Source organism: Bufo gargarizans, chromosome 3, assembly GCF_014858855.1.
Source record: "Bufo gargarizans isolate SCDJY-AF-19 chromosome 3, ASM1485885v1, whole genome shotgun sequence".
Taxonomy (NCBI): domain Eukaryota; kingdom Metazoa; phylum Chordata; class Amphibia; order Anura; family Bufonidae; genus Bufo; species Bufo gargarizans.
The window spans coordinates 230,146,358-230,172,353 of NC_058082.1; the positions used below are offsets into that span (position 1 = coordinate 230,146,358).

At 42.7% G+C, this 25,996-nt stretch overlaps 1 protein-coding gene across 1 annotated transcript in view; it reads left to right on the forward strand.

Moving 5' to 3' along the window:
- BIVM (basic, immunoglobulin-like variable motif containing) overlaps window positions 1-23,111 on the forward strand; it is a 37,925-nt gene extending 14,814 nt beyond the window's left edge. The window contains exons 3-10 of the mRNA XM_044284587.1: window positions 9,020-9,143; window positions 12,261-12,356; window positions 12,493-12,597; window positions 14,173-14,267; window positions 17,720-17,852; window positions 17,967-18,050; window positions 20,326-20,422; window positions 22,147-23,111. Of these exons, the coding sequence (XP_044140522.1) occupies window positions 9,020-9,143; window positions 12,261-12,356; window positions 12,493-12,597; window positions 14,173-14,267; window positions 17,720-17,852; window positions 17,967-18,050; window positions 20,326-20,422; window positions 22,147-22,437 (1,025 nt within the window). The 3' untranslated portion in view covers window positions 22,438-23,111. The remainder of the gene's footprint in view (window positions 1-9,019; window positions 9,144-12,260; window positions 12,357-12,492; window positions 12,598-14,172; window positions 14,268-17,719; window positions 17,853-17,966; window positions 18,051-20,325; window positions 20,423-22,146) is intronic.
- Window positions 23,112-25,996: the final 2,885 nt, after the last annotated feature.

A 25,996-nucleotide genomic window follows, 5' to 3' on the forward strand; every position in this document is an offset into this window, starting at 1 on the left:
TAGGATCGCCTCTATGTTAGAATATACCATCAGATTTGAGTTGCATCGTGAAAACTCAGATCCGACAGTATATTCTAACACAGAGGCCGCACTGGCCACCAATGAATTGTGCGGCACCTGAGGGGTTAATTGTGCGGATCACAGCCCCCTGTAAGAGATCGGATGCTGCCAGGCAGCAGGGGGCTGTCATTGTACACAGTTCTTAGAATATTCTAACTTGAAGCATCACCATCACGGTGATGCTTCAAGTTAGAATATACTAAGAACTGTATTCATTTCATTGGTGGCCGTGTTTTTTCACGGACCCATTGACTTGAATGGGTCCGTGAACTGTTGTCCGTCAAAAAAATAGGACAGGTCATGTTTTTTTGACAAACCGGAAACGCGGATCACGGACGCGGATGGACAACGGTGCATTTTCCGAGTTTTCAACGGACTCATTGAAAGTCAATGGGTCTGCAGAAAATCACGGAAAACGGAACAACGGACATGGATGCACACAACGGTCGTGTGCATGAGGCCTTACGCTGTTGTAACATATGATTTGCTGCTGTGGAAATTCTGCAGCGTGTAGCAATTCCTTTAGCCTCCTTAGGCTAGGTTCACATAATGTTTTTTGTTTTACATTTAAAGGGATTCTGTCACCAGTTTTTGACCCCCCCCATTCAAAAATATGGTTATGTGCATGGAGCTCTGTGATTCCTAATGTGGTCTTATAAGCTAAATCTGTAGGCTCATTTAGTGTAAGAAATGTTTTATCTAACCTGTCATTCATCAGATTAAGGTGCCCTGGAGGACGCTCATGTCTCCAAGATGCCGCCGCCGTTAGTGCCCAGCTCCTCCTTTGCTGTCATCAGCGATGTGCCCAGCTCCTCCTTTGCTGTCATCAGCGCCGCCTCAGAATCATTTGCTATTCCTCCGGCTCTCCCTCACTCCCCCCTCCTTCTTCTCTAACATCCCGCGCGTGCGCACAGGCCTGTGCCTGATGCGCCCGTGCGGACTTCTCTGTTCGGCTTCACTGAAGGCTGCCGTCATCGGGAGGTTGAGCGAAGTGCCGGCGCATGCGCACTTCGCTCAATGAAGCCGAACGGAGAAGTCCGCACGGGCGCATCAGGCACAGGCCTGTGCGCACGCGCGGGATGTTAGAGAAGAAGGAGGGGGGAGTGAGGGAGAGCCGGAGGAATAGCAAATGATTCTGAGGCGGCGCTGATTACAGCAAAGGAGGAGCTGGGCACGAACGGCGGCGGGTGCGGGCGGCATCTGGAAGACACGAGCATCCCCCTGGGCACCTTTAGTGAGATGAATGACAGGTTAGATAAAACGTTTTTTACATTAAATGAGCCTACAGATTTAGCTTATAAGACCACATTAGGAATCACAAGAGCTCCATGCACATAACCATATTTTTGAATGTGGGGGTCAAAAACTGGTGACAGAATCCCTTTAATGTATGCAAAAAACATATGTGTGACAACATTTTACCACGGAACTCAAATAAATGCAAGATACTTTCTTTTATTTATCCATCCAACATTAAATATGTTGTACGGCCAACGTTTCGGTCCATTCCAGGTCCTTTTAATGACCACTTGGAAGACATATCAAGGGTCCATTCACATGTCTGTAGTGTATTGCGGATCCGCAATACACCCGGCCGGCATACCCAAAGAACTGCCTATTCTTGTCCGCAATTGCGGACCAGAATAGGACATGTTCTATTTTTTTCCGGAGCCACGGACCGGAAGTTTGGGGCCGCGCTCCGGAAAAGCGGATGCGGACAGCACACTGTGTGCTGTCAGCATCCATTCTTGTCCCATAGAGAATGAATGGGTCCACACCCATTCCGGATAATTGCGAAACAGGTTTCGGACACATTCTACTGATGTGTGAATGGACCCTTAATGTGCCAAAAAATAATTAAAAAAACAAGTAAAAAAATACAAACGGCCACACCAACCGAAATCATCACCATTACAACCCCGTACATGCGAAACTATACATATTCTATATCAAAACAGCCAACACAAAATGGGGAACTCATTTTAATAATGTATATTCTTGACAATTTTCATATTTAAAGAATGAAAAGTTATTTAAAAAATTTTTTTTTGCAGTTTACGTAAAAAACATAGGTAAAAACATATATTAATAGAAAGCCCAATGTGTCTTGTAAAAAATTTGTTTAGTAGTCCAACAAATAGAAAAGCTACAACCGTTAAACCGTTAGTCTGTTCAGGCCAAGTCATTAGGGGTTTAATCTACTCAGTGATGTAACAGTACAGGCTTAACACACACTATGATTTCATAGCACAGGGTCACCATGTACTGTCCCTGTAATCTCAAGTGTATGTGTGTAATATATATATATATATATATATATCTATCGTGTATGTTCCGCAATCACTCAAAAACGCAACCATCAATTTTCAACGAAACTTGGTTATTTTCATCCCTTGCTAGAAATCTTGTGGGGGTCACATCTCTCTAGGATGTACCGTTCCTGAGATATTCTCAAAAAATGACCTGCATTAGCCAATACAAGCCTGCAAGTCTTTCTCTTCATATCCCAACTGCCATACACACAGTCACATGTCCCTGATCAGCCAATAGAAGCTCGCAGGCCCTTAGTCTCCACATACACAGTGTTACCCCAGGTTTCCATAACATCCCAGCCCTTTTTCTTCACTGGTGTAGGTCAGCTTTAGGCTAGGGCTACACAATGACAATAAGTTGCATGCCACAGGGCACTACACTGCTACATGTGTCGCACTGCAACATGTGACATGCTGCGACTGCGTCGAGACAGTCGCAGAAAAATCCATCTTGGATTGGACTGTCGTATTGCAGTCGCAGCATGTCACATGTTGCAGTGCGACTCCATAGCCTATCGTTATAAAAATTGTTGAGACAAAATATTACGCGACACGTCGTCGTGTAGCCCTAGAATTAAAGGGGCAGGGCACTGTGGAGGTCACTGTTAAGGGGGCAGGGGCCACTATTAAAGGGGCAACTGCTGTGGAGGTGACTGTTAAGGAAGCAGGGTACTGTGATGTCACTGTTAATGGAGCCGGGTACTGTGGAGGTGACAGTTAAGGCAGCAGGTACTGTGATGTCACTGTTAATGGAGCGGGGTACTATGGAGGTCACTGTTAAGGGGGCGGGCCCCTATGGAGGTCAGTGTTAAGGGGCGAGGTGCTGTAGAGGTCACTGTTAAGGGGGAGGGCCCCTAAGGAGGTCACTGTCAAGGGAGTGGGATACTGTGAAGGTCAAAGTTAAGGGGATGGGCTGCTGTGGAGGGCCCATTTTAAAGTGGCAGGGCACTGTGGGGGGGGGGCAGTGTTAAGGGGTAGGGGACTGTGGAGTTCACTGTTAAAGGGGTGGGGTGCTGTAGAGGTCACTGTTATGGGGGATACTGTCGATCTTTTAATGACACACACACAAACATTAAATGAAATAGATGAACTATACCCGTGCGAAGCCGAGTCCTTCTGCTAATATATATATGTATATTTTTTTTATAAAAACAATGTCCCTTGTAAGTGTCCTACACAGATGTCGCTGTGGAGGGAGCTCACAGGAACATATAGGAACTCAATCCATACAGCTATCTGCAATGTCTATCCCACGTGTTTAACCTCTCAGCACAGTCAAACGTTTCCTCTGTGCCCTGATCTGAACACCCAACACTCCACCCGATCAAACAGCCCTCAACCCACCACTAGGTACCAAGCAGTTATCATAGCAGCCAGCATCTAGTGAAGACCCCCAAGCCTGCCATGTTAGTACTCCTATTATACCATACCTTTTTGGGAGGTCAAAGATGGACCCTTATGGCTCATGGTGTGAAAGATCCATTTTCCTGCATATTTATGCACTTCATTCAATAGTTTTATTTTACACAATAGTGCAAAAATTATCTGAATATAGAAATTTCTGAAATCCAAATGTCATCAGATAATAAAATAGTATACAAATTGTGCTGTAATATACAGATAGGAACCAGACAAACACTTTCTGGATCAATATTGAAAATGTAATAATGCAAATCTATACTTAAGATCAAAAAGGGACATTTCAGGAGCAAAGAGGGACAGAGAGACTTCGGTCAAAAGTAAGGATTGTCCCTCCAAACTCCACTCCTGATGTGCCTGTTTTAATGGCTTCATGCATTCCCCGTGTAATAACAACTCTGGAGCATCTACTCTGGACTCTATTACTTTATTATTTCTACTAGAATTTATGAATGAATTGCTAGCAGTCTACAGTAAGGGTACAGAGGGAAGGTAACCAGTTTGGGGGGGGGGGGGGGGGGTGTCCCTGCACAGTCTGAGAATGGCAGCACTGATTGGATAGAGTCAGACTGTGCAGGGACACACCCCCAACTGGTTACCTCCCCTCTGTACCCTTACTGCAGACTGCTAGCAATTCATTCATAACTTCTAGCAGAAATAATAAAAGAATGGCACAACATGCAGACATAAGAAAATATGCTCCAGAATTGTTATTACATGGGGAATGCAAGAAGATATTAAAACAGACCTGTCAGAGGTGACAGGTCCTCTTTAAACCATCCATAGACATTTTCCTTTACATTCCTTTTTATTTATTTATTTTATCCTCCACAACACTATGTACATTATTAATTATCTCTTCTTCCCATTTCTGAAATGTTTCAACCTAACCTTAATACTAAACCTCTGAACATTATGCTTTCCTCGTAACCCACACTACATTTAGGTTTGATCTGAGCAGAGCTTTATTAGAAATGGGTCAAGGTCAGAAGAGACTTTAACCACTGATTCAGCCGTTATGAAGAACCGAGCCTACTGAGAAAACACATTGGTCCAGAGTTACTAATGTGTCTGTGCCAAAAACCAAATGGTGCAAGGTGGCGCATCTAGGGTTTCTGTCCTTTTTTCTGACATCCTCGACAACTAGACAGGGCTAAGCAGAAAGTCAAGGCGCTTTGCGTGGAAGGGGAGGCCTATGATGCGCTAAAACTTCACAACAATTCTGGTGTAAAAATCTGTCTCGCAGTAAGCCAGCCAATAATTTGTATAGAAAATTGTCTATCCCTGCACCGCATTTATCACCCATCCTGAGCCCCTATGAAAAATGTGAAGCAGGTCTAGATAGTGTAAGCTTAGACAGACTATCTATAGGATGAGTAAATGCATGAGCCATTGTGTGTATTCTAGAAAGAGTATTCAGGGTGTGCATTGCCCATTGACACTCCTGCATTATTCTACGTAAAGATATTTCCTTTTTATATAGATTCTTTGCAATTCTTTCCTATCTGCTTACTAGGAACACAATTAATATCCCCTATCCCCAGTGATGAGCACTTCATGTTTGGCATTTCAGCCATATACATATACAATATCATACTGGCAGTATGTGCAAGCAGCGATACGTAATTTCCCATCTGGATTGTATTGGTCCAGTGTGGTTTTAAAAGGAAACTGAATACAATGTGACTTTATGCTATGAGGAAGAACAAATGCGTTCAAAACTTGTAGGCGTCATGTGGACTATTTGATTGTGTGGGTCTATTTTCTATGGCTTGTGCCAGACCTTACTTTCAGTGTTCAGAAGGGGCCATCACTTGTAGCTCTGATGACGGAACTCGTGGCTGCAGGTTTTATTTGCCTAAGGGGCCCTTGCACACGACCGTATGCCCTCCGAGATATATCTCCCGGAGCGGCATTGATCGAGCACACGGGAGCGCACAGAATCATAGATTACAATAAGACCTCTTTCACACTACCTAACGTATGGCTATTTCAGTGTTTTGCGGTCCGTTTTTCACGGATCCGTTATTCCGTTTTGTTTTGTTTTTTGTTTTCGTTTCCGTTCCATTTAGTTTTTCCGTTCCGTTTTTCCGTATGGCATATACAGTAATTACTTAGAAAAAATTGGGCTGGGTATTACATTTTCAATAGATGGTTCCGCAAAAACGGAACGGATACGGAAGACATACGGATGCATTTCCGTATTTTTTCAGTTTTTTATTTTTGTGGACCCATTGACTTGACTGGAGGGCAATAATAGGACATGTTCTATCTTTCAACGGGAAGGAAAAACGGAAACGGAATGCATACGGAGTACATTCCGTTTTATTTGCGGAACCATTGAAATGAATGGTTCCGTATACGGAATGCAAAAAAAACGGCCCGCAAAACGGAAAAAAAAAAGCTGTAGTGTGAAAGAGGCCTAATGCTGTGCATGTCGGGCTGCCCGCGGGACTATTGTCCAGCACTCATATGATATTATGAGTGCGGGACATATGGCACACTCACGGACCGTATGTCTCTGAGGGCATACGATCGTGTACAAATGCTGTTAGCAGACTGTCCCAAGATACAGAGCAGAGAACTTGGGGAGAATGAATTCCAGGTTGTTTGGCACCATTTAATAAAATTAATAGCACATTCAACATTTTACTGTGTCGGCACATACCTGATTACTTACACAATAATGTATAACATCCATAGTTCTGCGACACTATTTGTTCAAATTCCTTTCCATTTTTTTTTTTTTTTTTATTTATTTATTTTTTTTAGATTAGAACAGAGGACTCTTTCTCCCCTCCCCCTCCCTTCTATTAACCCTAGTAGGGTGTATAAAAATAGGTTTTGCAAAGCTGGACAACCTCTTAAAAGAAGCACTCCAGGATTAGTTTTTTATGGCTCAACTCATACATATACAGTAAACTACATGAGGGTTATGGTACTGCTGTCAATCTCCTCACCGGTGGTCTATTAGAGAATAATGAGCTCTGGTTGGGTCATGTGGCCTGTAGTCTGACCACCTGAGTCCTTCAGTGTCTGCTGTGTCAGCCAGAAGTCAGCCTGTCTATGCAAGTCTATGAGACATTCAATGTAAGGGCTCATGCACACAAACGTATTTTTGGTCCGTATCCGATCCACATATTATTTGTGGGTCAGATGGGAACTAGGGATGAGCGAACTTCTGTTTTCAAGTTCGGCGTACAAGGTTTGGGTTATCTAAGAATTCTGTAATGGATTCCGCTATCATGGACCATAACTTATGGTCCATGGTAACGGAATCTAGGGATCGACAGATTATCGGGTTTACTGATATCATCGGCCGATATTCAGGATTTTGAAAGTTATCGGCATCTATTTTGCCGATATTCCAATAACGAATCGGGATCACGGATCGAGCTGCTGTCGGCGCGATCCGTGCTCCCTCAGCAGCACAGGGGAGAAGGAAGCAGTGTCTCCCTCCCTCCCTGTGCCGCTGCCACCAATGAGAGGAGGGAGGACAAGAGGAGGGGATGGGCTGTGGCCACTGCGTCACCAATGAAGATAACTCTCATAAGTTCATATACAGGAGGTGGGAGCTGATGCAGAATCGCATAGCCGGCTCCCGACCTCTTTGACAAATAGCTGAGCTGCAATCTGCGGTAGTTAACTCCTCAGGTGCCGCACCTGAGGGGTTAACTGCCACATATCGCAGCTACCGCTCATAGAGGTCAGGAGCCGGCTATGTGATTCTGCAGCCAGCTCCTGCCTCCTGTATATGAATTAATGAGTTATTTTCATTGGTGGTGCAGTGCACCCCCCCCAACCCCAGTATTAAAAATATTGGTGGCGCAGTGCGCCCCCTGGTATTAGTCATTGGTGGCGCAGTGTGCCCCCTCTCCCCAAGCCCCTCAGTATTAATCATTAGTGGCAGTGGCCACTGGGTCCCCTCTCCCCTCCTCCTCAATGGCAGTTCCCATCAGTGTAAGCCTGGGGCTCCGATCGGATACCATGGCAGCCAGGACGCTACTGAAGCCCTGGCTGCCATGGTTAGCTCTCTGCTGCTGTGTGCACAAAGCATAGGGCAGCAGGGACAGTGTGAGCTCCTATTCACCCTGATAGATCTCTTTCAGGGTGACTAGGACAAGGGTTAACAAATACACGTTAACAATAAACATGTTTATTTTCAGAAGATTTGTGTAGGACTTACTTTTATTTATTTTTTCAAAAATGAAAATTCACAGAATATCGGTATAAATTATCGGCTATCGGCCTGAAAGTTCACAGATTATCAGTATCTGCTCTAAAAAATCAATATCGGTCGATCCCTAACGGAATTCATAAAGGGATTCTTAGATATCCCGAAACTTGTACGCGGAACTTGAAAACAGAAGTTCTGTCATCCCAATTGGGAACCTATTCACCTCAATGGGGCTGCAAAAGATGCAGAAAGCACACCTGTGGGCAGTGGCGTAGCTAGAAATGACTGGGCCCCACAGCAAATTTTTGAATGGGGGCCCCCCTCCCCCAGTAATTTTTTCACAGCCCCTTCCTTTCATGCGGCCCCCATTTCTGTGGCTAGTAAAGATCGCTCTCTCAGACCAGGGCCGGCAGCTGTTCCATCCGTTTTCTACACTGTCTATACTGTCACTGTATATGATGTTATTGTGTAATACTGTTGAGAGGGCCCTGACCAAATCTTGTAGTCTTCCTCCTCCTGGATGAGCCCTTCTGGGTCAGGACCCAAAGCAGCCACTTCCCATATAGCTACGCCCCTGCCTGGGGGCCCGACACAAAAATAGAACATGCCCTATTCTTGCCTGTTTTATGGACAAGGAGAGGACAGTTCTACAGAAGGCAGTCCATGCTTTGCGGATCTGCAATATGTGGATCACAAAATCAGCAATGTACTTAGACCCTTAGTCTAAGGAGACTTCCAGTAAAAAAAAAAGGCACATTTTTGTGCCACTTTATTTTATTTATTTTTATCTAAATCAAAGCTAGAAGTGGATTCACAGGTAATAGGAAATATAAAGCCAGGACTAATACTTCTCCTTCTTGCTGGATGCACTTCTGGCCCAAACAAAAACCTGTCATTTTCCAAAAGATGTGTGAATCATTCATCTCTTAGGGCTAATGCCTCAAGTAAATAGGTGCCCAGCTCTAGCATTGTTTTATGGAATATCTGTAAAGGGAGTGATGTGACATGAATTTATTTTAATGCATCTTCTACTTGCATTTTATGTTTGTAGGAGTCATTAATAAACAAGCCTCAAAGAAGAAACCTGATAGAAAGGTGAAGCCATTAAGAGACTGTAGCCAACACTTTATTGTGGATGACATCAAGCAACGGAAAGTTCTCGATCTTCGGAGATGGTATGCATTATTACAACACTTGCATGCGCAGCCGCCCTCCATTCATTTCTATGGGGCCGCCGAAAATAGCCGGTGGTTTAGCTATTGCCGTCTGCCCCATAGAAATGAATGGGAGCATGGGCCGCGCATGCACAGGGTGCTCCAATTCACTTTTATGGGAGCAGTGCTTGGTGGTGACCGGACCCCGGGAATTCCGGGGTCCTCCAGCCACAGCGCTCCCCGCTTCGTTGTAGGTGTGGGTCCCAGCAGTGGGACCCGCACCTATCAGACAATGGGGGCATATCCTAGAGATATGCCCCCATTGTCTGAGATGGGAAAATCCTTTCAGACTTTTTCCATCCATGTTGAATCAGTTTTTTCTGCAATTGTATTCCGTTTTTCCATCCTTGTGGCTTCAGTATATGATCGTTTTCGGTCAGTGAAAAAAAATATATAATTAAAAACAAACACCCAGCATCTCCCAGCAACCATCAGTGAAAAACAGACTGCATCCATGTGCTATCACTTTTCTTTCACTGACCCATTGACTTGAATGGGCAATTGAAAGTGAGTGGGGTGAGAAAAACTGTAATTCTGCGAGTACCCGCTCCTGGATTTGGCTCACAATAACTGACCAAATAACTGGTGTGAATTCAGCCTTTTAAGATGTAAAATAAAAAATAAAATAAAAAGTCAATAAATGAAATATCAGAATGCCGAGTCCTAATATACAGGTCCTTCTAAAAAAAATTTGCATATAGTGATAAAGTTCATTATTTTCTGTAATGTACTGATAAACATTAGACTTTCATATATTTTAGATTCATTACACACAACTGAATTAGTTCAAGCCTTTTATTGTTTTAATATTGATGATTTTGGCATACAGCTCGTGAAAACCCAAATTTCCTATCTAAAAAAATTTGCATATTTCATCTGACCAATAAAAGAAAAGTGTTTTTAATACAATAAAAGTCAACCTTCAAATAATTATGTTTAGTTATGCACTCAATACTTGGTCGGGAATCCTTTTGCAGAAATGACTGCATCAATGCGGCGTGGCATGGAGGACAATCAGCCTGTGGCACTGCTGAGGTGTTATGGAGGCCCAGGATGCTTCGATAGCGGCCTTAAGCTCATCCAGAGTGTTGGGTCTTGCTTCTCTCAACTTTCTCTTCCCAATATCCCACAGATTCTCTATGGGGTTCAGGTCAGGAGAGTTGGCAGGCCAATTGAGCACAGTAATACCATGGTCAGTAAACCATTTACCAGTGGTTTTGGCACTGTGAGCAGGTGCCAGGTTGTGCTGAAAAATGAAATCTTCATCTCCATAAAGCTTTTCAGCAGATGGAAGCATGAAGTGCTCCAAAATCTCCTGATAGCTAGCTGCATTGACCCTGCCCTTGATAAAACACAGTGGACCAACACCAGCAGCTGACATGGCACCCCAGACCATCACTGACTGTGGGTACTTGACACTGGACTTCAGGCATTTTGGCATTTCCCTCTCCCTAGTCTAACTCCAGACTCTGGCACCTTGATTTCCGAATGACATGCAAAATTTGCTTTCATCCGAAAAAAGTACTTTGGACCACTGAGCAACAGTCCAGTGCTGCTTCTCTGTAGCCCAGGTCAGGCACTTCTGCCGCTGTTTCTGGGGAATGCGGCACCTGTAGCCCATTTCCTGCACACGCCTGTACACGGTGGCTCTGGATGTTTCTACTCCAGACTCAGTCCACTGCTTCCGCAGGTCCCCCAAGGTCTGGAATCGGTCCTTCTCCACAGTCTTCCTCAGGGTCCGGTTACCTCTTCTCGTTGTGCAGCGTTTTCTGCCACACTTTTTCCTTCCCACTGAGGTGCCTTGATACAGCACTCTGGGAACAGCCTATTCGTTCAGAAATTTCTTTCTGTGTCTTACCCTCTTGCTTGAGGGTGTCAATGATGGCCTTCTGGACAGCAGTAAGGTCGGCAGTCTTACCCATGATTGCGGTTTTGAGTAATGAACCAGGCTGGGAGTTTTTAAAAGCCTCAGGAATCTTTTGCAGGTGTTTAGAGTTAATTAGTTGATTCAGATGATTAGGTTAATAGCTCATTTAGAGAACCTTTTCATGATATGCTAATTTTTTGAGATAGGAATTTTGGCTTTTCATGAGCTGTATGCCAAAATCATCAATATTAAAACAATAAAAGGCTTGAACTACTTCAGTTGGTGTGTAATGAATCTAAAATATATGAAAGTCTAGTGTTTATCAGTACATTACAGAAAATAATGAACTTTATCACAATATGCTAATTTTTTTAGAAGGACCTGTATATGCTGGAGTGAGGACTGATTCCTGCCCCATCCCATTATTGTCAATGGGGTCCAACAGGCACTTGGTACTGTCCGGCTATGCCAGATCCAGAGAACTCTTGCAGGCTGTTCTCTGCCTGAACAACCTGCCGGATTTTTTTTACGCATGTGTGAACTAGCCTAAGGCTTCATGCCAGCAGTATTACGAGTTATAATAGAGCAACTCTAAAAGTCTGTGGGGCTCTGCTGTAGATATGCCTCCATTTTCATTAGGTGCCATAAGTAGACTATTTCCATCACATTATGTAGGAACAAAAATGGACTGTTGGGTGTTTTATTGGATGCTGTGTTAAGGTACAATATCTTCTTAATATGGTGCCATAGGCGCTATTTGTCAGACCCCGGACGCCTTTACTGCGTAGTACTTGGCTGTAGGTCTGTGCGTGCACTTACCTGTAATGAGCCAAACTGTGCGGGACAATGACTTTGGACTACCGGTCCCTTATGACTTTTACAGGAATACAGATGTTCCAAGCCACTCCAGAACCTGAGTCAAATACGTCTTCGTCATGAAGCACAGGGCATCATTGTGTGACTCGCTGTATTCCCACGGCATAAATTATTGCGTACTAGAACTTGTGTATCTGTATTGCTTGCCTTTTCTATTAAAGCTGGCATAATGTGTTTTTTAGCAACAATAGAAGGTTTTATAACTTGACAATATGATAATTAAACCTTGTACACTATTACAGTACATGATATTGCCTGGCAATGGGTCAGCAGTATACACCGTGTGCGTTTCTTTCTGTCTATACACATTTTGAATGTTTTTTTTGTCTACAAAGGTACTGTATCAGTCGACCCCAGTATAAGACATCATGTGGGATTTCCTCTTTGGTGTCCTGCTGGAACTTTCTATACAGCACTCTGGGATCAGGAAGGTACTGTGATTAGTAATACTGGGAGTAGACCATGGGAGAGGGGATTTGGATACCAGTATGCCAAATGTAATTGTTTGTTCTAATAAAATTGCATTTTTATATATTTTTTTTTATTTTTTATTTTTTCTCCCCAAAGTCTTCCACCACTAACTCAAGAGGAGGCTTTACATATTCTTGGTTTCCAGCCACCTTTTGAAGAAATTCGTTTTGGCCCATTTACTGGAAATACAACCTTGATGAGGTACGTCCTTCTAATAGTGCTTCCTAAAGCACAGAACACAAGTTCCCTTCTCCATTACTTGGAGTAGCCACCAAAACACACGTTTCTAGGGACAGTTATGTTGAGTGTACTGTTATTCTTCTAATCTTAGTGCCACATCCTTGAAAGTTTCATTGGTTCCTTCTGTAAGAGAAACTGGAAAGTAATTAAAAAGCCACCACAAGCAAAAACTAAAAGTACAGCTTTTGGCTGGAGTCACGGTATTTACGTAATGACAAATTTTCTGTTAAATATACAGAATTGTCCTGGAACTAGAGCCAAAATCCACTTTAAATCCGATGATGATCTACCTCCATTGTAATTGAATGCAGTTTCCACAACCCCTTTCACATGCATCAGAAATCTTCTGCACAGATGTTAATCCACGGCAAATAAGTGACACAATACAATGAGGCTGATCCTCATGATGCAAACTGCACATTTACAGAACATCCATACCAGAAATCTGAGGGCCAGTCTCAGATTTCCGCCACAAAAATGCACATCTGCCATTTGAACATAGGAAATATACTTCAGTGTTATGTGATGTCATGAAGATGACTACCCCACTGCAGAACACCAGTGACAAGAGGGCTTCGAAAATGTTAGTTCAGCCCATGATGCATCATTTATTTTATTGTTGTACACCATAGCGAGTCGGTTTGAAAGTAGTTTTATGGAAACCCCCTTTAAAGGGGTTCTCCAGGAATTGAAAAAATGAAAATACTTAAATATTCCTTTATTATAAATATATTCCCAAATACCTTTCATTAGTTATAATGGCTCTTTTTGTCTAGGGAGCAATCATTAGGAAAAATAAAATGGCCACTGTCCTATTAGTACACACAAAACCTGTCCTAATCACACAGGAGGACAAGTTACTTCACAGCACTGAGCTAAAGAGTTGCCTCATCCTCCGTTCTGCCTGTCATGGATTATAATCCCTGACAAGTAAAGCAGAGAGGAGGATGAGGCAGCTCTTTAGCTCAGTCTTGTAAAGTAACTTGTGCTGCTGTGTGATTAGGACAGGTGTTGTGTGTACAAATAGGACGGCGGCCATTTTATTTTTCCTAATGATTGCTCCCCAGACAAAAAAAGCCATTATAGCTAATGCAAGGTATTTGGGAATATATTTATAATAAAGTAATATTTAAGTATTTAATTTTTTATTATTTTTTTATTCTCGGAGAACCCCTTTAATGAAACTACGCAGAATTATTGAAGTTTCCAGCTCTCTGCATCTGATGCAAATATTTCTCAATCCTCCTGCAAAGAATATTGGGGGGCAATCATCAATTGCACCGTTTTTTTTTCTGTCACTTTTAAATCTGCATGTGGTTTTCTGCAAGCCCCATTCAGATGCATGAAACTGATTTTCAGTTGCAGACATTTTTGCTGCACATGAAGGCACCCTAACTAAGAGCATCATATGGATAACACATGTGTCAGGTGGCAAATACCGTATTGTATTAGTTCAGTCATCCATCACCTACAGTACACGTTTCCTTTTCCATGTCAGTTTCTATTTTAACCCCATATTTTCTCTTTGATTTTTAGATGGTTCAGGCAAATCAATGATCATTTTCATGTCAAAGGCTGTTCTTATGTTCTTTACAAACCTCATGGAAAGAATAAGACTGCAGGAGAATCTGGTGAGTAAAAAGTTACAGGTCGGAAATGCAATGAAATATTGTATTTGAGGGGTGCAGTAGTTCTGCTACCATAGCAAAGCCTATATGGCATGGCTTAGTGATGCAGTAAGGGTAAAGGCACATGCAGAAATTAGTGTTCGGCCTCATCATGACATTATGGGTCACATAGTGCTGAAGTATATTTTCTAAACTGACTCCCAAGTAACTTATGACAGCAGTCAGTGCTCTGTGGTGTGGCCAGCGCAGACTTCAGATGCAGCCTCGTAGGGGATGGCAGAGAATCTCTGGAAAATGGGAAAATCTTTTTTTTAAAGACCACTTACACTGTGTGATCCTACACCGCCTTGTGAGTTTGGATTTGAAATTGCAGTGAAGTTTATTTTGCATAGCTTGCTTTCTTGTTATCTTAAAGTCACTGTACTTTAACACAATTTAATTTCATTTAATAGAGAATGGTATAAATAGCAAATAAAAATATGTCTGCATCCACCTGAAAAAAATCTGTAAAATCATGGTCATTGAGGTCTCACTTCCACCTAAGTTGCAGTCCATGGCCTGCTGTCAGGAAAGATCCGTCTCTTGTAAAGGAGAGTTCACATTAGGGCTGAAACGATTATTCGAATAACTCAATTAAATCGAGTTAAAAAATTAATCGATGCAGTTTCCCTGCATCGAGTAATCGTTACATCACATGATCACGGAGCGGGAGTGAAATTAAGCGTCTCACTCACCGCTTCCGTGTACTCCGGAGGCCAGAGAGGCAGGACTTTGCGTAATGCGCAGTTGCGAAGTCAGATCTTGAGCCTCATAAACCTTACTTCTGAAGATCACAGGAGCACCCTGCTTTTCTGTAAGTGAGACCATCTCCTCTTTATTTGTTCTGTGACCTCCAGAGCTGAAAACAAATATAGTGGGAAATGATCTCACAGCAGTACAATGGTGGCAGATTCCACAGAAGGGAGACACCCCCTGCTTTTGGCAGAAATGCATCTAGCTGTGCAGCTGAAGAGAGGAATAATTAGTCTGAAAGACGTTACAGAAGCCCAAGACCAAGACCTGTTCCTTCAGTTATGATTTGGCAAATACAATATCTCCTTATGGATAGCACCTTAAATGGCGTCCTAAATATCTGATCTGAGGGGGTCCTACACCCGGCACGCCCACTGATGTGGTGGCGCTCCTTGTGAGCATTGCTTCCTCTTCATTACACTATGCATCGTCTCCTCTGTAGCAGTGGCTCAGTTTAATTACAAGTACTCTCTCCATTCAAATGAATGGAGTGTGTAATTGTATTACACTGCACTTCTGAGATGACGGGAACTGTAATGAAGAGGATGAAGTGCTTGCATGGATCGCCGCCTCCTCTTCAAACAGGTGATCGGCGGAGGCGCAGGGTGTCAGAGTCCGATATTGATGACCTATCCTGAGGATGTCTTCAATACAAAGAGGCAGCATAATGCCTTTTACGCGAGACTGCTTGCTCTGCTAAAAGTCTAATCAAAAAGGAAGTTGAAGAGCCAGGACAGGAAGTAGAACACATGGACTGACTTCAAAAACTTATCGCCAGAACACCATCCATAATTTTTCATAGAAAAACCCCACACATGTTTACATATAAGTGGTCAATATGTGATACGTTTTTTGATGGAAGTGTTCTTCTAAGGCCTCATGCAGTATTTTTTTCCGGACTGCAAAAAGGGGTTCCGTTATCCGTGTCCGTTTTTGTTTCTGTGTGTCTTCCTTTATTTTTGGAGGATCACCAGACGTAAAGGAAAGTAAAAAAAAATCTAAGGCCTCTTTCACACTTGCGTTGTCCGGATCCGGCATGTACTCCACTTGCCGGAATTACACGCCAGATCCGGAAAAACGCAAGTGAACTGAAAGCATTTGAAGACTGATCCGTCTTCAAAATGCGTTCAGTGTTACTATGGCAGCCAGGACTCTATTAAAGTCCTGGTTGCCATAGTAGTAGTGGGGAGCGGTATACTTACAGTCCGTGCGGCTCCCAGGGCGCTCCAGAATGACGTCAGAGCGCCCCATGCGCATGGATGACATGCCATGCGATCAAGTGATCCATGCTCCTGGGGTGCCCTGACGTCACTCTGGAGCGCCCCGGGAGCCGCACGGACGGTAAGTATACTGCTCCCCCGCTCCCCACTACACTTTACCATGGCTGCCAGGACTTTAGCGTCCCGGCAGCCATGGTAACAATTCAGAAAAAGCTAAATGTCGGATCCGGCAATGAGCCGAAACGACGTTTAGCTTAAGGCGGATCCGGATCAATGCCTTTCAATGGGCATCAATTCCGGATCCGGCCTTGCGGCAAGTGTTCAGGATTTTTGGCCGGAGCAAAAAGCGCAGCATGCTGCGGTATTTTCTCCGGCCAAAAAACGTTCCGGTCCTGAACTGAAGACATCCTGATGCATCCTGAACGGATTTCACACCATTCAGAATGCATTAGGATAAAACTGATCAGGATTCTTCCGGCATAGAGCCCCGAAGACGGAACTCTCTATGCCGGAAGACAAGAACGCAGGTGTGAAAGAGCCCTAAGTCAAGTTTGCCATGCAAATGATAGAAAAAAAACGGACACAGACGCGGGTGACAATCTTGTGTGCCTCCGTGTTTTTTCACGGACCCATTGACTTGAATGGGTCCGCGAACCGCTGTCCGTTAAAAAAAAATAGGACAGGTCATATTTTTTTCACTGACTGGAAACACTGATCACGGACGCGGATCACAAACTGTGCATTAGCCGAGTTTTCCACGGACCCATTGAAAGTCAATGGGTCCGCAGAAAATCGCGGAAAATGGAACAACAGACACGGGACACAAAAACGGTTGTGTGCATGAGGCCTAAAGGGCATTTCCACCTTTAAAAAAAAAATACAAAAGAACAAAAAAAACCACAATCAGCAAGTTGCTCTACAAATGTATTAACATTGCTAATTGTTGGTTATAATGGCATCTTCCCCTTTAGGTGCCTCGTCTAAAAAAAAAAAATGCATCCTCCGACTGTGCAGGGACTATCAAGACCATCATAGCACATGTCAGTCTTGATAAATCAGGGCATTAGTGCCAACTCCATATAGGGACTACATTGGCGTTCATGTTGGCTATAGCCCAGCTCTCTCAAAAATAAATAATTAAATGGCCAAGTAGAAATTTTGGCAATTTGACAGAAGAGGGCGAAGTACAGACTTGTATCTGCAGGCATATTTTTACGTAAGGTAAATGCTATTTGCTTTCTCTGGACTTTCTCCATAAGAAATATCAACAATATCCATTTGTATCTAAATGGGGACAACAGTAAATTGTACAAAACTCTTATATTTGTATGTGAGCATGTACACAGACACTTTCAGTCATTTATGACGGCAGCAAGTCTTATCTCTTGTATTTTAATAATTAAAAGGTGCCGTTCTGACCTGGATTGTAATTTCTGCTTTCAGCTGTTGGCGCTTTGTCAAAGTTAACTCAGGGCTTGAAAGATGATTCGATGGCCTACATTTATCATTGCCAGAATCATTATTTTTGCCCTATTGGATTTGAAGCCACCCCAGTAAAGGCCTGTAAAGCATACAGGTGGGTGTTCCAAATGATATCTGTTATACTACACTTATCTAGTCGTGGATTCAGAATGTGAAACCCTATTCGGATGTGGCCATACTGACGTTTTACTGTTTATTGCTATTTTAGGGGTCAGCTGTTCCAACATGAATTAGAATACTGGATATTAATTGGCGAGCCAAGCAGGAAGCATCCAACGATTCACTGCAAAAAGTAAGTGACGCTGAAAAAGAATGAAAGCTTCTTGTAGATTTCTAGATCTACTCTAGAAACATGGAGCCCTCTTCCCCAGCAGCACTGTCATATAGTGCAGGACAAAGACGTCATCCCAGCCTGCTAGTGTTAGAGGGTCTGTCACCACAACATGCAGTGCAATATACAGTGCAGGCAGCATGTTATAGGGCAGGAGGAGCTGGGCAGACTGATATATAGTTTTGTGGGAAAAGAGTCAGTAAAACTTGTAATTAATACATTTATATCTCTGCTTTTATGTCTTCAGTCAGATTGATAGCATTCTCTGTGTGTGTATACAGGGATAGGTGTCAGTCACTGATAGTGGTGCACAGGGTGGTCTTTACCCACAAAACTATATATCAATCTGTTCAGTAGCACCTGCTGTATAACATTGAGATTGCACTGCGTGGAGTGATGACAGGTCCTTTTGTAAGAGGATCAGCCAACAATCTAATGTGTGTGAGCAATCGCCCATTTTTTCCTTCCTATATTTTGGCTCTGTAGATGAGCCTACATGCATGCTTTTACTAGCATGTGCCTTGTGGATTATTCCCTTTAATCAATCGCTGCGAAAGGTGCACCACAATGATATGCAACTGACAACACTGGCTAACCCCTCAAGCTGATGTTAAGAACTGACACTTTAGCCAATGTCTTCCAGTCAGGAACACATCAGAGCCCTACCCATAGACTACCTATGGTGTGTGAACACAGACTAAAAGGTGCTAAGATCCAACTTGCAGCCAAACTCCCACATAGCTCCATAGTGAGATCACTCAGGTAGTGGGAGAGATAAGGCTGTAAGCCCCACCTATAACAGGCCAGGTGCGCTAGAATGCTACCAACATTACCCAATGGCACATTCTAAACATATCGAGAAAAATAACTGAAATAAAGTGGCCTAAATATGAGGAAATGCTCAAAACCCCCAAACGCTGTGGCGTGTTTATAACCGGGGGATTGCCGTTAGCAACGGATCACATGCAGGGGAATTGCTCCCCTGGTTATAAACACGCTACAGTGTTTGGGGTTTTTGAGCATTTCCTCCCATGGCCAATGTATTTCAGTTATTATTCACTTTAGGCCTCTTGCACACGACTGTATGGCTTTTTCAGTATTTTGCGGTCCGCAAAAAATACGGATGACGTCCGTGTGCATTCTGTTTTTTGCGCAACGGAACATCTGGCCCCTGATAGAACAGTACTATCCTTGTCCATTATGTGGACAATAATAGACATGTTCTATCTTTGAACGGAAATACAGAAACGGAAGGCATACGGATTACCTTCAGGTTTTTTTTTTTTGCACGCAAAAAACGGAATGTAAACGAAAAATATAAAAACTTTATGTGCAAGAGGCCTTAAAGAGGACCTTTCACCTGGAAAAACATTGTGAACTAAGTATCATGACATATACAGCGGCGCCCAGGGATCTCACTGCACTTACTATTATCCCTGGGCGATGTACTCCGGTATCTTCGCTCACTTGGTTATAGTAGGCGGAGACTTAGGGGACTTGGTTATAGTAGGCGGAGTCTGCCCTTGTTCTGCTGGGCGTCTCCTCCTCCTAGGCTGTAGCGCTGGCCAATCGCAGCGCAGAGCTCACAGCCTGGGAGAAGGAGATGCCCAGCAGAACAAGGGCAGACTCCGCCTACTATAACCAAGTGAGCGAAGATACTGGAGGGCACAGCGGCCGAACGGAGCGGTGCCCAGGGATAATAGTAAGTGCAGTGAGAGCCCTGGGCGCCGCTCTATATGTCATGATACTTGGTTCACAATGTTTTTCCAGGTGAAAGGTCCTCTTTAATAGCAACTGTTGCAAAACTTTTTTTTTCCGACTTTTTCTTATGAAAGTTGGAGGTACTGATATGTGACTTAAAGGGGTTGTGCACTGTAACGATATTGACCAACCATCAGGCTAGTTAATTAGTATCAGATCGGCAGGGATCTGACTCCCTACACCCTTGCTAATCAGCTGTTTGAAGGGGTCGCTCTGTGTCCTCTGTGCTGGTACTAGCGGTGCTATGTAATTACAACTGCTTGTCCCGTTCACTTGAAGGGTTAAGAGTGAAAATGAAAGTATCAATGAAGACAAAACCTTTAAAAATTATTTTTCACATTTTTATCTACACTAGCTTTCGTTTATAGGACAATGCTGCTAGTAAGCAGACACTACTAGTACGTAGCTTTACACATCTCATTACCCTCGCTTGTTAACATTTTACTAAATGCATTTTTTTTTTAATACGTTTCAGGTGGGCAGATATTGTTACTGATTTGAACACTCAAAACCCAGAATTTTTTGATATAAGACATACAGAAAGGGGCCTACAATACAGGAAAACGAAAAAGGTAAGTTTTGCAAATGCTAAAGAATTTGTCTTCCGTCGATCTACAAAGGTTACTAAACAAGATGGGAATTGAAATAAAGGGGTTAGCTCACCTGCTGATCCTGCTTTGTCTTCACTGTTTACCTGCTCGCCTTTGACATCACAGTTGTGAGCAGGTGTAATTCAAGCTTCTTCATCCCATTCACTTCAGTGGGAAGGAGCAGTTGTAGTTACTCTCCGTCCCAATAAAGTAAATGGGACAGAGAAGTTGTAATTACACCTGCTCACCACTGCGATGTAGACAGCGAGCAGTTAAACAGTGAAGAGAAAGCAGCTCTTGTACGAGCGCTGCATTCTCTTCAAACAGCTCATCAGTGGGGTTCCGGAAGTCAGACCCCCGCAATCTGATATTGATGACTTCAGCGCATAGGTTACCATAGGGGTGCACCGAAATGAAAATTCTGGTCCGAACCCGAAACCGAAAATTCAGGATGCCCTTGACCGAAAACCGAAACCGAAACTGCCTTTTTGCTCAAATACTTTTAAAATACTTTTTTTAAGTAAAAAAAAAAAGGAAAGTGAATTAAAATATAAAGTTAAACAGATACATAGATATTATACACACAATGCCACCTAAAGTGGTTATTTTAAAAAAAATGTCACTCTCCCCCTCCCTCCCTTTGTTTTACAAAGTCATTTTGTCAACCATCTTTCAAAAATGTCCATGTTATTTTTTTTCTTAAATGGAATCTGTCACCAATTTTAGGCTAACCTATCTGAGGCCACAGAAACCCTAACACGTTCTTGAATTGACCCATTCATTTTGGTAGAATCTGTATAGAGCAGCTCCAGAGTGAAATGCGCGCCAGGGAGTCCTCATATCCAAGAGCTCCTGACTCTTTGCCTTCCCGCTGCTGCTGTTTGGCGGCTCCCTTCCTAGTGCAGTCAGCGGCAGGGCAGGTAGGTAGAGCCAGGAACTCATGAAGACTCCTGAACATGTGCAGTGTACTGAGCGGGCTTCAGGAAAAAAAAAATCGAACAAATTCAGAAGTCGTTAACATTCTGTTGCTCCCGTTCCAATGCTTCCCCTACTGACTGCTGCCTCCTTGTCCCTCTTGACTCACAAGAGGTGACCGCTCAGTCACTCACTGGCTATTTTATGATGCAGGACAAAAGTGTGTGTAGGCAGAAGGTATAGCTTCTACCCAACCTCTCATTTTCATGTTACCAAATTGGTCAAAATGAATCTACTCCTGTTAGGTGTTTTGCTTATTGACCCCCTTGATGCAGTTCCTTTACCTTTTTGATATGTTATCATTTATTATAGTTTGGCTGATTATTATTTATTTGAAAGCGCCATTAATTCCATGGCGCTGTAGACGGAGAGGGTTACACATACATAATAAAAAACTGAAAAAAAACACCTCCCTTTTGTTTGTCCCTTTCATGTTTACTATTTACATTGTGCAGGGAGTGAGATCTTTGACCCATGCGAGTAGAGTCATATGCTTGTGATAGTATTATATTTTTTAAGTAACTGCTAGTGGGTGCAAGATAAGACATGTGATTCAGACTATTAAACAAAAGAATAAAATGGTGTAAAAAGTCATTTTTATATCTAATGTGATCTATATGTCCATCCTTTTTTACAATTTCCATTATTCCATAACCCATAAACGTGTATTTATTCAGACACACAATATTTAATCTACTTCAAAATCTTTACTTTTGCTTCCTATTTTTAAGGCTGGAGGAAATCTTCATTGTCTCTTGGCATTTCAGAGACTTAGCTGGCAGAGATTCGGCCCCTGGACCCTGCAGCTTGGAAACCTGAGACCTCAACCTCCTGTTCATGCAAGAAAAATTCCTAAATCGGAAAGTGAAGATAATGTCTCAAAGAAACTCCATGGGCGTTTAGGAAGGTCATTCAGTGCAAGCTTCCAGCAAGAGCTTGCATGGAAAAGAATATGTAATTTTAGTGAAAGACTGAGCAGTGGATCGCCAGAAAGTGACACAGATGGTGAAGGAACTGAATAATCTGAGAGGGGTTGGAACCGTAACCAGCCAGTAAAATGTGTCATTCTTTTTATGGCCCTTAGCAATAGTTTTGGACTGGAGAATATGCATTCCAGAGGTGTGAATTGAAGTACACTAATATACCTCCCGTATTTCTAAACATTGTTTTTGACCAGTACTATACTCTACCAGGACAACAACAATCTCCAATCGTTCTCAGTTACACCATCGGTGACCCATTCATCACAAGAGGTCTTGTGACGTCTTCACAATATGACTTTAAGATATATAATGCTGGTAGGTTCTGATGGACTACATGGATTTAAAGTGATCATGATGTGAATCTTCAAGAACCATCTGAAAAAAAGGTGGTGTGATTCAAGTCGCTCGATAGCTTGTCTCTATTAGCTGCTTGAATGGTGTAGAATAAGAAGCATTGATTTACACATTATTATAAAAGCAACAAACAATAGACATAGTTGTAAGGTAAACCCTGCAAAAGCAGACAAACAAGTTTTCCTTGAGCATAATTATGTAACGGAAAAGCGCAGGGCCACTAGGTTATTCTGCTATTACAGCATGTGGAGATATACATAGCAGCCAATATAACACTTGGGGCTTATGCACACGACCGTTGTTGTTTTGCGGTCTGTTTTTCACAGCTCCGTTGTTCCATATCTGAGTTTTTTTTTTTTTTCCTCTGATTTTAAGTCCTCTTCTGTTCCGTTATTCCACAAAACATATCCGTTTGCGATCCATTTTTGCAGATTGGAAATGGAAACAGAAACTTATAAATCACCAAACACATGAGCAAAATGGGCTGGGCATAGCATTTCTACAGTATGGATCCGCAAAATATGGATGACGTACAAATTGTGTTTTTGCGGACCAGTTGACTTTAATGGGGCATCGGATAGTGATTTGCGGACAATAGTGGGACATGCACAACTTTTCTGCGGAACGGAAATACGGAAACTGAATGCACGCGGAGTACTTTCCGTTGTTTTTACCCACCCATTGAAGTGAATGGTTCCGCATACAGTCCGCAAAAAAAGCGGAAAGAAAATACGTTCGTGTGCATTAGCCCTTATATCAAATAACATCTTTAAAGGCTGGGTGACCTGTCCAAAGCGGGAAATTCCTTACGATCCCAAAATCATAAAGATCTGTGTGTCAAAGAAAAGTTGGGACGGCGAGGACCCCCCTGCATAACAGAAATGGGACGGATCCGTTTTGCAGCCCATAGACTTCTATTTTGACAGAATGAATTACAGAATGACTCTAAAGGCGTTCCGTTATAGAATTGCGTTATGGTCTGTGGTAACGGAATCCATAACGCAATTCACCTTTTACCACCAAACGAAGTTCAAAGTATGAAATTAGCTGATCTCTAGACACAATACATCACAAAGATGGAGAAAGAAAGAAAGAAAACTCCCTGTAGTGAAGTACCTCTGAGACCTCTAATGGAGGTCTACAGTCACCACTGTGAAGCTGGGAAAAAGACGCAGTAGTACTGTACATGCTGTGGAGATCCACTGCTGCTGCCGTCATTGAGAAGCCAGTTTCTAACATCTGGAGTGTAGAACCCGGTGTAAGCAATCTGATGATGCCAGGCCGTACACACCAGAATAAAGACTGTGACTGGCGTTTATCACTGTGATTCATCAGGCAGGCCGTCTGTCAGTTCATTTCACATGAACTTGCTCTCAGCCCAGAATAGCCGAGGTTTGTAAAGAATATAATCCATATAATGATGTTACAAAGCATGGCATTGAATTGCATGGTTTCTTGGTAAAGAATAGAGGGCTCTTTATTTGTTTCTAATATATTTGGTGAAGGCATAACCGGTTATCTAGATATTTTCCATTCACAGACTTGTATATGGAATTTTGTAAATCTTTCCACATGAAAGTAATTACCATACCAAACAGGTTAGGTCGAATATTTATGCTGGGAAATCTTATTTATTGAACTGAAATGTGACTTAATAGTAAACTTATTTTCTACTTTTGTAGTTTTACTTGGTTACTGTATTGGTTTCTTTTTTATACTATATAATTTTTTTTCCTTATGAAATCCATAAAATGTAAGGCCCTGAATTTACCGTACATGATTCCTCTTTTCAGAATGGAAATATAGGTAAATAAAATAAAAGTAAAGCTTGATGTTTGGTTGTCATTAAAATAACATGCTTAATATTACGATTATTATAATTTTTTTTTCATAATCTTTAGCAAAAGAAAAAACAGTAGCGCGATTGTCGTACATAATTCTGACATGTTTCTGCAGAATGAAGGGTGACGCTGCCTTTAAAGCCAATCTTACTGCTAATAGTTCCTTCCTGTTTGATGAGAAGGTCCTCTGTATGGGGGACCACTGGCCCTGAATTAGGAAATGCATCCCCCAACCCCATGGACTGGTGTCCGTCGTGATCACCACTGGGTCTGGAAGACGCCACAAAATTCCCTGATTTTAGATTTGTATACATTTTCCACCAAGACAGGGATACTAATGTTTTTTCTGAGACTATTATCTCTGAATCTAGAACTCCTCCATTTATTACCATATAATATAGTATTTCTCCCTGAAGTTGGCAAGTAAGGAATTGGGCCAACTGTACCGCCGGAATGCATGATGTCAGTGACCCCAGGATGGACATTGACTGTTCGGAAGGCAATCTTTGGTCCATCTGAATCCATTCTATCTGTTCCTGCACATGAGTTATCTTTTCTTGGGTCAACAGGGTCCTCTGAGCCACTGAATCCAGGAGCAAACCCCAAAACACCTAGCTTGTTTTTGGCTCCATTTTGGATTTTTCTACATTTATTATCCAACCTAAACTCTGCAGGACACTTTTTACTCTGTGTAGTGATTCCACACAACTCTCTTGAGAAAATCATCTAGGTAAGGTAGGAACATGATGTTCTGTTTTCTGATAAATGATGCTACTTCTGACACCACTACTGCCATCCCCCCCTCTCCAATTCTTAAGCCATAAAGCACGGCGGGCAGAATTAGAGAAGGAAGAAGCCCTAGCTGCCAGCTTAACTGCATCCATCGAAGCATCAGCAATGAAATCAACCGCTTTATGAGGGGTGGGCAAAGATGCTAACAACTGTTCTCTCGGACACTTCTCTTTGATCTGACCCTCCAGTCTCACAAACCAAACAAACACCCAAAGACCTTGCTGTCACAGTGGCTGCGATATTAGGCCTGAATTTGGAAGCCGCTGATTCCCACGTGTTTCTAAGATATGCATATTTTTTTTTTACCCTTAGGCAGTTTTGATATGAGGCCCACTGTTTCTGAAACTGACCCATAGGAACATGACTTGATATTTTCTCTGGAATGAGCATTCTAGGATTTTTAATTGATGGCCTAGCCTCAAGATAGGCCACCAATATTTGATTGTTGGAGGGCCTGACCCATCCACCAATCAACTGTTCCAAAGCAGTTCCATTATCAGAACTCCATAGCTTTGTCTATTATGTAGAGGATGTAGCTGCTACAGCACTGCTCCCGTTCACTTCAATGGAAGCAGAGCTACACTAACTAGCTCCATCCACTACACCAGGGT